Below are 14128 nucleotides of genomic sequence, written 5' to 3'. Positions count from 1 at the left end.
TACTTTGACTAATAATGTGTGTTTCACAAAAGAAAATGGTTTCTTAAAATTGTTCACATTAAATATACTACCTCTTCCTCATTAAAAAAAATCCCAAATCTATGATTCTGCAATTATGTTTAATTGTAAAAGTTCTCCCCCTTCACTGAGAAGTCCATTCTCAGTGTTCTTGCACTGCAAGCTGCAAGTTTCAACATCAAACTTTTGTAAGTTTAATAATGGACCAGGATTGACTTCCGACCTAGTTGTAATGTAACAAATTGTGCTCATTGGTCCACATCTTTAAAATGGGATTTTCAGTGAGCACAGAGAAAAAATTACACTTTGAGCAATGAATGTGAAAACAGCTTTCTCGCGTCAACCTCTGCACATAGATCATTCTACACAGTGAAACTTAGACATTCAACTATAGGAACAAGAACAAAAACACAGTTTTGACTTTAAATACAAAACAAGATGTCTCCCCAAACTTTATAAAGCAACAATAACTAAAACGAATCGCTCAAATGCTGTACTCAAATTTGAGTCTTTCCCTAAATGACCCTGTTCTCAATTAGTAGTCCCATTTCAGACTTCACTGAAGGCGCACTCACTTGGGGGTGGCCTAGTACTCTAGCTCACCTGGTACAGTGAACGCCCCATATAAAAAGTTTGAGTCCTAACACAGCGGCCTTGGTAACCCATGGCCCTATGCTGCATGTCGCCCCCTCTCTCTCTGCTTTCTATGACTTCAGGCATGTTTAGTGGTCTAACTGGTGATGCCTGTCATCTCAGAAATAGATAATGAGTTTGTGGTATTTATTGTAACTTCAGCAGTATCTGTTGCATTACCCTCAAAACAGCTCCACCCAACAGGAGCAGCACCTCATTGCAAATCACTCATGCTGTGCAACTAATCAGGAGCTGGTGGCATGACACTGAGCAAGAATAAAAAGTGGTGACTACCGACAGAGAGGCGAGTCCGTATCGGAGCCAAATCTGAGAAAAAATAACAATACTGGTTATTATATAACAGCGGAATCTCATAGCTGATACAGAATGGGCCTAACTTACTTTCTGCGAATCAAGTAGTTTAGATAATCTGGACATACTTGTTTCTTACCTGTCTGATCGTCTGCTTGTGTTTCCTGCCCTATTGGCCTTTGTTTATGTCACCGTGTTCCAAGATCTCAGCAGTTAACTTGGTTAGCTTAGTGTGAGTCTAACTGATGCCAAAACTATTTAAAAAAATTAAACCAAAGTTGTAAAAAGCCAGGCCTACCCATTAGGTAAAAAAAAAAACGTGTCCTTCCAGTGCCAATAAGTTAATCACGTTAATTGGGATTGATGCCCCTTACCTGGCCATATACTGTTAAATGTAGTAAGGTTCTCTGTAATGTTGATTTGTTTTATTTGGACCTAGTACGTGTCATACACTCATACATACAACTTCTGTACATTATGTACTACGTACTAATCATATTTTAATTCAGTTCAGTTAGTATACAAAAAAGTCAACGTCCCATTTTATAGTTATTAATGTGAAACTACATTGATAAATTCCCTCTCTGTGTTAATTTGTATAGTTTTTCCGTGCTGAGCTAAAGTGAAGAGAAGCTAACGCAAAGAGAGATTTTTCTATGAAATGACTAACTTTGGATGATTCCCACTTAATTCATCTCACTCAGACTGTTGAAGCCTCATTTCAACCTCAGATCAACTTTACAATATTTTTTTGCACAGAGCGAGGACAATAGAGTTTGTCCGCTATTACCAACTTGGAATCACTTTGGGAAGGAATCTTGTAATGGCCAGTATGAACAGGACTTGTTACAACAAGCAAAAATGTCCATGTTCACATGGACACCAGACTGTTGTTTAAAGACAGCCCTGGAAAATTGTGACCATATCCTTTAAACTTGAGGCTTTGGGGAGAAAGAGCAGAGGAACTGTATCTCACAGTAAAAGACATACAGAAAATGGTCATTGGCACAACCAACACAGACTAAACTCTCCTCAGCCCCATTTCCATCAGTGGTGACAGTTTCAAATCCCCTGGAAACACGCTGGACAGTAAACTCCACTTTGACTCACACACCACTGACATCAATGAACACAGCCAGCAAATCTTCCATCCCCAAACTAAAAGCACAATCTCTATGGTTCAACCCATCATTTTTTACATTCATAGTTGTGTAAATCTAATATACAGACTGAATAACCTGTTCCGCTGCAGAACTGTGCTGTTTTCCAACAGTTTGGACTTTTGCCTTTGGTCGAGCATTTTGTATTCTTAAGTTAGACAGATATCGTGATATATCATTTTATGAGCGCTTTCAATACATAGATTATCGCAGAATCGCTGTAATGTGATATTATTGGTATTGTGGGCCATGTATCACGTATTGTTTCGTGAGCTACCCTGTGATTCCGACCTATCAACATTCAATATTGTTGACGAAAAAAGAAGAAACTGAAATGTAGTTGAAGGTTTTAGATTGTCACAAACTGAACACCCCTCATCTCACTCTCCCCTATGGTACCGCTAAACTTGCGAAAAAACATGAAATTGCCTCTGTCAAGCCTTTGTTTGGTTTGTCTGTTCCGGGCTGCTGTACAAACATGTTGGAAGAGGAGCTGCTCCCTCTGTAGATATAAAAGGCAAAGGCTCATTCTAAGGTACAGAAATGATTCTTAGTTAAATGTCATTATACACTAATAAAAACTCAATTTTGAATATTATATTCCATTTCTGCCAATATTATATTTAGGGATGTGTATCTTTAAGATTTAAAAAATGCTAGGCTAACAGATACTGCTTATCAATCTGACAATATTAACAGTACTTTTATCGGTTGTTCTTGCGAAAACAACACAAATGAAGAACAGAATGAATCAGGACAGTGATTACTGCTTTACTTCCTCAAACTGTAAATAATTTAGCGCTGGACAATATATCGATATTACATAGTTCTTGTGATATGAGATTACATATCATCTTAGATTTTGGCTATTGTCCTGTCGGGGGCGTAGCTATAGACAACGCAGACAGTGCAGCCACACTGGGGCCCAGGCTGCACGGTGGCCTGTGATGTGGGCAGGCCCCACCCGATGGAGAGTGGCTCCCTAATGGGCATGTGATGAAGATTCACAATGGTACTTTCAGTCACTGAATCCCAACATGACCTTCTTTATCTGCAATATAATTTGGTACATATACCCTCACATGTGTACATCCACCTTTGTCATGGTGTCAATAATGTTATTGAAAAAAGTCAATAGGAATCAAGTATAAAAAAAATATATAGGCTTATTTTACACATAGGCTACTATAAAAACTATGAATAAACTATTAAAAATGATTCAATTGAATTAATATTTTCTTATTTTCTTTGCTATTCATGTCATATACAGATGCAATGATGATTGCTGGGTAATGTGTATGTTGTTGCCCAATCTTAAGTCTTTATCTGATCATGTGACAAGGCGATAGGACTCCACACCAAATCCTTCAAGACAGACAAGTGAAAAGAGCAGTCATGCCACTCAAACGTAAAAGTGTTTGTAAGAAAAGGCAGGAGCAAAAAGAGCAGGAGAAGAAGATGGCAAAGCTCCCTAAACTGGGTACGTTTGGGTTTTTTACAACACTTGCCAGCCCCTGGACAGACTCCCTCCTAGCAAGCCTGAGCAAGTCTCAGCAGCTACGCCACTGCCCTCAGTGATGTGTCAGCAAGCACGCAGCAGGTAACCCCTGAGCTGCAAGCTAGCTAACATTGGTTTAAATAATCACAACATTAGGCTATTATGTTAGATGAAACTTTTAAGAGAAGGCATACATGTATTTTATGTATTGTATACATGTATCAGTTGCAGGTCTGACCGATCAGAGACAGAGACAGAGACAGAGTCAGAGTGAGACAGTTCAGTTGCAGTCAGTACCTCAAGTGGCCAGAGACAAGCAGCAACACCTACAGGAGATGACAGAAGCCAAGATCAGGTTAATGTGACACTGGTCAGTGCCAGTGAGACAGAACAAGAGCAGGAGGATGCAGCCAATTCAGCCTTCCCCTACAGATAGGGGACATTTTGATGAAAATATTTTGGATCCTGTAAAAACGTTGCATCATAACTACAGGGTCTTGTAAACCTTGTGGTCCTTTCCCCAGAAATCAACATAATTGTTGTTTTTCGGAAGGTTCTATCATAAAAAACAAAAACAAAAGCCAGCATCAAACTGCCGCACAGCTGGCTGCTTACTCTCCAAAATTGGATTGTGTGTACTGTGAGCCCTGCTGGCTATTTGGAGACCACAATTCACCCCACTAAAACAATGCATTGGTGAACAGAGTCAGAGATTGGGGGCATTTGCCTGAAAAAAAAAACAAACCTACATGAATCCTCTCAGATACATGTCGTAGCTTGTGTGGTGTATGAAGAGTGGAAACTCCTTGGCACCATTGATGCGCCGCTGGAGAGGGACACGCGTAATGCAGAGCTATTTTGGAGCACATTGTGAATGTGACGCTAACACTGGCTTCGTGCAATCTAGCATTCGGGGATCACAGAGACATTCTGAGACAGCGAAACAGAGGTCATTTCCTTGCCATCAATGAGCTACTGGCAAGCTATGACTCTGTGCTGCAAGAGCTGATCAAACGGCCTGAGGGGGCAGTCAGATACCTCAGCCCCTCTACCCAAAATGACCTGCAAGTTCAGCAGGACATTAGAGCTGAAATAAAACAAGCACCCTTTTTTTCAGTTATTATGGATACCACACAAGATCTGTTCAAGCAAGACCAGCTTAGTCAAGTATACAGATATGTCATGACATAGTTATCAATATCAAAGAAATCCCTTCTCTGGGATTTGAGGATGCATCTAATACATCTGCGAGCTGGAAAACAAAGTCGTTGGCAGCATTACAAAAAATGGCCTTGATATTTCTAAATGTCGTGGGCAGGGCTATGACGGAGCGGCCAATATGGGTGGAGCCACTTGTGACATATGTACACTCTGTGCCACATAACCTGAATTTTACTGCTGAATGATGCAGTAAAAATCAAACCAGAGGTGGCTCAGTTTTATGACACCATAGAACATGTGTATGTGTTTTTTTGGCCACAGCATTAAAAGGTGGGCCATGCTTACTGGCATCATCTCCACAGAGCCCTCAGCTGACTCAGATGTTACACTGAAGCGACTGTGTCCCACCCACTGTTCTTCTAGATATGAGTCAATTGTTGCTATATGGTACAGATATGTGGACGTAATGAAAGGACTGACAAAAATATCTCTGACCAGTGACAAGAACGATGAGCGTGGTGAAGCAGCAGGACTAAAGAAAAAAATGGAGAAATCCACTTTTATTTTTCACGTGGTTCTGCAGACTAAAGTATTGGCGAGTGTGGATGCTGTTTCTAAAATGCTCCAAGCCACAAACACTGACATACAGAAGGCGGTGGCATTGCTGGAGATCCCCATACAGAGCCTGTCGGTTTTGACCAGGCAAAGATGACAGCACAGGAGCTCGCAGAGAGATGGAGAGCTCAGACCACCTTCGAAAACATGAGAGTCAGAAGAATGAAACATCATTATGATGAACTGTGAGGAGATGAGCGCCTGTCCAACTCAGAAAGCTATTTCAGAGTAGGGCTGCAAATAACGATTATTTTGGTTGTCAACTAATTTATCGATTATTTTTTCGATTAGTCACGATTATTTTGGCAGCATCTGTTTCGACTTTGGTTTTACCTCATATTCTCAGAGCAAATTAAAAACCCATGAAACATGTATTTGAAAACATAACATACATTGTGTATCATTTAAGAAGCTGAAATCTATGCATTATGTTTTATCAAATTGTAATGCCTAATACTAATTATTACAGTTTTTAATTGATTACATATCTTACAAATGAATTATTATTATGTTATAAATCATTGCATTAAGTGGAGGTTTACTATTCAGTGTTTTATCCAATTTATATTATTACTGTTTTGTACTGATTTAATATCCTACACATGAATTATTACTGATATCGTTGCTGTCAGACAGAAACCTCTTATTTGCAAATTTGACTTGATAATCGATTTTACTGGCCACCCTTCACGTCTGTACGCATTATTAACCAATGAATGTATTCAAAGAGCTTGTCTCCAGCCGGCCTCTTGTCTGATGATACATGGGGGAGCATGGGTTCACAACAACTGCAGTTGTTGTTGTCATTCGAGATCTGTTGCATTTTTAATAACTATGAATTTTAATAAATCACTTTTTGGTTGCACACTTATGGATGAATATGTCTTAAAAAAATGCAAATCCATTTCGGTTTGATTTGCTTGTAGGTTTGTAGGCTACTACAGAGTCACACGTAAATTTAATACCATATATTGAAGATAGGAGGTTTCCGCCCGACAGCGACAATATGCTCCAAACCACTACAAAACAGATAGGCTACGGCTATAACTCACTGATAACTAAGACAAATAACTTTTATCAGATCAACTCGTGAATTTACCCGTCTGGCGTACATGCCGCATAGTATGTACGCCATGCATAGCTCCAGGGTGCTTACATTTCAGGTGCTCATGCATGGCTGTAGTGCTGCCATGAAATGACAGCTGTGTTTGACAAAGTTTGCACGTCACGTTTCACAGTTTTATTTTCAAAATGTTCCCACACTTTGGACGTTTTTGGTCTTGCTTTCCTGCTCTCCTCAACATATTCCGCCATCATTCATATTCTTCTTCTGCTGCTGCTGCTACTGCTTCTTCTTCTGTGGAACCGTCTTCTTCTTCTACGCCACACTATGGTGCGCATTCTAGTAGTGGTGCTAAAGCAATTTGCTCCGGCTCAAATCTTTTTAAAAAAAATGATAATAATACTAACAATAATAAATACAACGCGTCGACGCAAAAATTTCACGTCGACAAATTTTTATTGTCGACGTAATCAATTACGTCGATTAATCATTGCAGCCCTATTTCAGAGTCAACATTTTTAACGCTTATCTAGGGACATAGGAATTACATTTCCTGCACAACTGCTGTCATTCAGGGCCTGTTTTAGAGATTCAGAGATTGCTCAGCAGACCTCAGTCTATCAACTTGCTAAGATGTTGATGGTTGATCATCACTCCATAACATCCTCCTTTGGTGAGGTGCGCACTGCCCTGCTATCATTTTTGACACTAGCTGTGACAGTGGCAATAGCTGAGCACTCCTTCTCCAAATTGAAACTGATTAAGACTTACCTGAGGAGCAGCATGGGGCAGGAGTTTCAGCTTCACTTGTAACAGTGGTTTCTCTGATTATTTTGTATTCCTGACAGCCAATGTCACACTATGTATAGGCACAGGGAATGCATGTATATCCCTCTATGCATGCTTAAATAGACAGAGACATGAGTTTTCTCATAAACATGTAGAAAGGTTCAGGCTTGTGCCACTTTTCTTGTCATCTGGACAAAAGACCGAGTGAAGAGGGAGTGAAGGAGCGAGTGGGAACATAGTGAGAAAACAGAGAGGTCTGGAGAGAAGGTGAGTGGGCTGCAGAGAGAGATGCAAGTAGAGAAAAGCAAGTAGGCACAGTCTTGGACAGTTTTTTATTGCCAGTTTGTGTGTGCTTGTGCATGCGGGTTTCCATGACAGTGCACAAATATATGTGTGTATATGTATATACACCGATCAGGCATAACATTATGACCACCTGCCTAATATTGTGAAGGTTCCCCTTGTGCAGCCAAAACAGCTCTGACCTGTCAAGACATGGACTTAAGACCTCTGAGGGTGTCCTGTGGTGTCTGGTACCAGGGCGTTTTATAGTGGATCCTCTGGGTCCTGTATGTTGGGGGGCGGGGCCTCCATGGATCAGACTTGCTCCAGCACGTCTTACAGATGCTCGATCAGATTGGGATCTGGGGAATTTGGAGGCCCGGTCAACACCTTGGGCCCTTTATTGTGTTCCTGGAGCTGTTCCTGAGCAGTGTTTGCAGTGTGTCAGGGCACATTGTCCTGCTGGGGGGCCACTGCCATCAGGTAGTGTTATTGTGATGAGGGGGTGTACTCGGTCCACAACAGTGATTGGATCAAGTGGCATTCACATGAATGCCAGCACCCAAGGTTTCCCAGCAGAACATCGCATTGTGATGAGATGATCAATGTTATTCACGTCACCTGTCAGTGGTTTTAATGTTGTGGCTGATCAGTGTGTTTGTATACATATATATACAGTATATATATATATATATATATATATATATATATATATATATATATTGTTAAATTGTTCTTGTTTGATTTGTTTATTGCAAACAGCTGCTAGTTTGTACATTTTGCCAATAAACCTAATTTGCAGTGGGGGTTGAATAATTTTGATTGCAACTGCATATATTATATATATATGTGTGTGTGTGTGTGTGTGTGTGTGTGTGTGTGTGTGTGTGTGTGTGTGTGTGTGTGTATAACCTCTTTTTCATTTCAATTCTTAGTTACAGGTGGGGCACCTGGTAAAAGCCTGGTAAAAAAATCTCTCTTTCAAGACCTGGCCAAGAAACAATGCAAGTGTGTGTGTGTGTGTGTGTGTGTGTGTGTTCGTGTGTGTGTGTGTGTGTGACTGTTCAAACAGGCCTTCCAAAGCTCAAGTCACCATAGTGTAAATCAATCAATTTTAGTAGAGAGGACATGGTCTAAGGTTATGGTAAGAGTTAAGGTTATAGTAATGGTTATAGTTATGGTCAGGGTAAGTTTTCTGGGTTTGCTATGTTTGACAGCAGAGGCTGTTGTTGCTCTTTGTTCCGTTGACTATTTTCTTATTAAACCAGCTCTGTTTGGTGAACCCACGATGCTCGCTCACATTGTTAGCATCAGAGTTTCATCTCCTGCGGGTTGCTGTTAGTGTGTGTCTTTCAACTGTGCCGTTGTTGTTTATGCTTGTTATTTCCTAGCTCTTGTATTTTGTTGAGAGTGTAGGAGCAGAGCTGACTACAGGGATAAGCTGGTTAGGATTCACTCTACTTGCCCCATCATCCTTTGTGATGTTTCGCTGTGGACATCGTAATATGTCAGTTTGGTCGACCTCCACGCTGCCAGGAAATGCATAGAAGTCAATGAAGTCAATGCACTGTACTAAGTGTGTGTGTGTGTGTGTGTGTGTGTGTGTGTGTGTGTGTCAGAATAGTGCTTGTCTAAATAAGGCAAGGAAGGAGGACTTATCAACAGCTGACAGGAATACTGTCTCACACAGCCTCATCGGCCGGCTGAACACACACACAGACAGAATCAGTCCTTGTGGGATTTTTTTTTTTAATCATAAATAACATTGAAAGACTGAGTGAGTGCAATCACTTGAAGATATCTCTCATTTGTAATGATTTGAGCAGTTAAGTGGGGCACTTTTTTTTTAGTGTGTGTAGGGACTACAAATGTCTTGTAGGGGTGTAACGGTACATGTATTCGCATGGAACGTTACAGTATGAATGTCACTGTTTGGCTGCAGTCATAAGAACAATTCGTCTGACTCAGTCACATGTCAGTGGGGGAGATGACCACATGACCGCTCAGATCCACAATCCAGTCCAGTCTGTGCACCTTAAAGTATATTTTGTTTTCCAACAAAAAGCAGAAGAAGAAGCAGACACAATAAAACCGAATGAAAAAGAAACTGTGACTGACTGTGTGCTGTGGTGACTTCATTGAGACACCAGAGCTAGGACCTTGCTTCTTTCAAATCAAATGTGGGAACATTTCTGAGAGTAGGTGGTGGATCGGACGAGGATTGTTTGTCAGTGTGGTACGACAGTTGTTCAAAAGTTAGTGAGTGGCACCTAGTCGAACACAAACGCATATTGGACGGCATCGGAGTCACCAGAGTGAGGCAAAATAAAAGAAGGCGTTCGAGTTAGTGATACTTACATGTTTTGTTCAGCAAGATAATCTTCACAGATGAACACCACTTTGTAATTTTTGTAATGCAATAGAATAGGCTTTAAACAAACTACCCTGCGGTCACATGACTTCAACGCCACCACTGATGAGCTTCTTATTAAACTATAGTACTCACACTTTACGATAAATTCATCAATGTACAAGTTGTAAAGTCAGAGTTAGAATAGTTTGTAACTAAAGTGGGCCTGTAAGGACGGACTAGTGAGTAGATGAGTCTCCGTGTTCGCTGTGATGACGTTTAATGTCCCCGACAACCTCTGTAGTCTCATTTAGACACTTGTTAGCAACCGCTAACCATTTTTAACACACGGAAGCACTTAATAAATCATACATGAAAATCTCTTGAGCTTGTATTAACCACAGACCTTATTCCAGGCATTTGCCCAAAAACCTGTTCAAAAAACCCATTGACCCATTGGAGCAGTGGTTTGGCCATTGGGAGACACTTTTATCAGCTTTTCACTCAAATGAGAACGCTGGTCCACTTTAAATTTCAGTTGCCGCTAAAGGTTTAGCTTTTAAATCCCGGGCTAACGTCTTCACTTTAATCAGCTGGTGGCAAGCAAGACAAAGGAACCCAGCTTGGGTCTTGAGGAGTTGTGACACTTTTTCACTGACTCTGTTCTGACACCTGGCTTGGCAATTCACTAGACTGTAACAAATCTGTTATCTCTACCCTACATAAAAATAGGAGTTTGAAAAGTGCCCAGTGGGAATGCCCTTGGTGTCATGTGTACCAAGTGCCTATGCTATTCCCATAGACAGGAGGGACATAGACAGGGTTGCCACTTTCTTGCATAATCCTAGCATGTAAAAAGCCAGTAATGGATGAAATAAAACCAAAATATGGCCTTGGTTGGGTTCAGAGCTCAAATTTGACTACACTAACCAGGGTCAGTCAAGTCAGGTCTTAAAGATACAGATACTGGCAGTACCTAAGTCTCAGTGTCAGGCATGTGCAGGACTACAACTCTTCTACCGCTACGTTACTACTACACTTCACTCTGACACAGTTTCTGTGGGTGGATAAAACTGCACCATGAAATGATTAAATGAGGCCTTTTGACCTTTCCTGACACATCTGTTATTTTTAAATTGATTCTATCTAATCTTATATGAAATATTCTCCTCACTGTGATTTCACAAATAGAAAAAAAAAAATGTTGCAGCACCAGATGCCACAAACCAGCAGTTTCATTCAAGGTGGGTGAGAAACTGAAAATATTTAAAGGTGAAACTGAATAACCTTCAGCACAAAACATGTCAAAACAAATTTGTCACAAAATAAGAGAATTACCCACCTTCTGTTTCAATGATTTTTATAGATTTGTCAAGTTTAAGTGAAAACGTTAAAAAATTATGTGAAATAATGATCCAGAACAGTGTTGCTTTTTATACATTTTCAGATGTCCAATTTTCTGGCCTAAGTAATTTAATTATTTGTCTTTAAAAAATGCTTAGAAGTGCTCTTATCATGTACTTAACTTAAGTTACAATCCCCCTGTAAACACACTGTACAGTCAGACAGCAGTGTTAACCTAAAACTCACCAGCAGGTTGTTAAAAGACAGGTAGTGAGGGTGTCCGCAGAGTGACAGCCGGACTGGATGTCACTACTCAGCCGATAGTCAATCAGCCAGCTCTTTAAATTAACGCGTACTGAAGCGCTTTAGTGCAATTAATAATCTCATTAAATTTCAAAAATCTCTGTTCAGAAGTGTCAAGATTTTTTTTAAAGTCACTATCAAATGAACTGTACGTAGCAAAACAGAGCCAACCACACTTAGTTACTAAACTCACTCTATGTATTACTGTGTGTTTCTCCAGGACATCCCATGCCCGGGCCAAAGCAGAGGCTGCAGACCAGGCTGCACACTCAGCAAGTCAGGATTCAGATATTGCCAGAGCTGTGGCCAGAGAGCTCTCCCCGGCTTTCCATCAGCCAGGTACTGTAACAGCAGCAGCATAAGATGGCTGCCCCCCTTATTGTCGACTATACTGTTGAAACTTAGTAAGTCTTAGTTGACCAGGTTCATTTCTAGTTCGTTGTAGTTCATGTGTGTTTCCTGTTGTTTGTCCCTCTTCTGTTTCCCTGCTGACTGAATGCTAATCAGGTAGAATTGTCCGGTCTTAATAAATGTTATTAAAGAGTATGGACGGACCTGCTCTGTATGGAAAATACCCTGAGATAACTTATATATAATATATATATTGTGACCGTATATAATTGAATTTGACTTTGCTTGACATGACCAGGCAGGGGTATATGATGAGAGCCTTGACGCCTGTGTTCCCATGTGAACATGCTAACACGGTCCCGCAAAGTCTGAACGCTACAGTAGCTAGGAAAATACCAATGTGGGGCACTTAACTGCTTACTTCTGCTAATGCAGCCTCCATTAGCTAGTTAGTTTAATTAGCCATATATGCGCAATATCCGCTGACTCTGCCCCGGACAGGGAGCTTGGAGCACTGGGGGAGTGTTGATCTTTTTTTACAGTTAGCACGGGAGCTTTAGACTTGACTCGGTTTTCAGGTCCGGGGTGGGGTGGCTGGCAGGGAGCAGCACCAAATTGGGCACCAGAAGTGGAGCCAGGTGAGCAGGCAACGGAACCAGGCTCAGCAGCCTCCCAGTGAACATGGCTGGAGTGGGACCAAAAACAGCCTCCAAGAAAAAATGCCAGTTTTTGACCCTCAGGATGTCTGAGTGGGGATGGCGGTGGGGTTAACCCCGTGATGCCAGGAGCTAAGCCTGGCAAGAAAACTACCTTGGTCAATCAACTGTCATCTACAAAGTCATTGTTGGATTCATGTGGAAGTGTACATCATCCATTGTGTTGACAAGTCCAAGAGTATTTGTTTTTGTGATGTTGGTAGATGTGTATTCCCATGTTTTGTACAAGGAGACTTGTGTGATGTTATACTGTGTTGAAATAACTTGCTGGTTATTGGACACATTCAAAATCATTACTGTTTTTCCTGTTAACATTGTCGCTGTTGCCTTTAACACATTCTTTTAACAGGTGGCTCGCTTCCAATGAAAGGCTGAATATTACCATGTTGTATTTCTCTGTGATGGAGCACAGTGGTTACATTTCAACATTTCTTCCTTTTTTTGAACCATTAGTTCATCGGGGGTTAGCAAATCACTGATGTGAAAGCTTTAAAAACAAGCAAAATTTTAAAAATTGCAATTTCAGCAAGGCAGGACATAATACAGGATGCATCCTCAGTACCACGCTTTATTGGAAAATACAACTGGCTCGTCAACTGTGTAGCAATGGAAATCAGAGGCATGTCTACACAAGATTTGCCGCAGGGGTAGCATGTGAGTGGTTAAGAGGGGACCCAAAATTAATGGGACAGGAATCCCACAAAATAGAGGTTCACAAGAAGAGGAGGTATATACAAGCATTACAGAGAAGGACCTGTTTGACAGGCATGAGATGAACCCTGTGTAGCAGTCAAGATGAACAGTCAATGCACTTCAGGACAACACAGTTATCATTGTTCTTATACTCATCATAATCTTCCCAAAAAGTCCACCCAAACTTGTTAAGAAGAGAAAATGCAGACTGTAAAAAAAACCTGTTCAGTGTGAACATTATCACAGGTTCTCAGACTGAACTATCCAATTTAACTTTGACCATATACATCGTGCAATTGTGTGTACTGAAAAGAGATGCTCACAAGTCATTTTTTGCAAGTCCAAGTCAAGTCTCAAGTCTTTGAGCTGGAGTTCAAGTCAAGTTTCAAGTCTCTGATGGTTGTAATGAACGTTCTGTCATCTGCTGCATGCCGTCCGGTCTACTTTGAACACTGCATAGTTATATCTAAGGAATTCAAAGCATGTACTGTATTATCACTCCTTTATCTATTAGCATAGAGTACATCAGCACTGATTAGTTGTTTGGTATATGATCACTTTAAACAGGCTATTGCAATGCAATATGAAAAAAAAAAAATAACTGTGTTTTGCTTTGCAATATAAATGCACAGCTACAGTAGCTAAATGCACAACACTATTGCTGCCAAAGTATCTGAAATATACTGCAAGTCCATGATATCATAACATTGAAGAGTTTGGTTCAAAAAGAGATATCTACCTTTTATGAAAATTGGCACCTTTCTTTGTGTGACAAAAATGATTCCTTGCATGAATATAAAACTCATGATGAAATATCATTGGAGTTATTGGCTATCTTAA

General features: G+C 40.6%; 1 protein-coding gene across 1 annotated transcript in view; it reads left to right on the top strand.

The window, feature by feature from the left end:
• The window catches only part of LOC141016947 (junctophilin-1-like), a 45376-nt gene that overhangs the window by 20580 nt on the left and 10668 nt on the right, over positions 1-14128 (top strand). Inside the window, exon 3 of the mRNA XM_073491551.1 lies at positions 11749-11867. Within this exon, the coding sequence (XP_073347652.1) occupies positions 11749-11867 (119 nt within the window). The remainder of the gene's footprint in view (positions 1-11748; positions 11868-14128) is intronic.

The sequence above is a fragment of the Pagrus major genome, chromosome 21, assembly GCF_040436345.1.
Source record: "Pagrus major chromosome 21, Pma_NU_1.0".
Lineage (NCBI taxonomy): Eukaryota > Metazoa > Chordata > Actinopteri > Spariformes > Sparidae > Pagrus > Pagrus major.
Note: the sequence above shows the minus strand (reverse complement) of the source record. Positions and strands in the feature narration are given on the sequence as shown.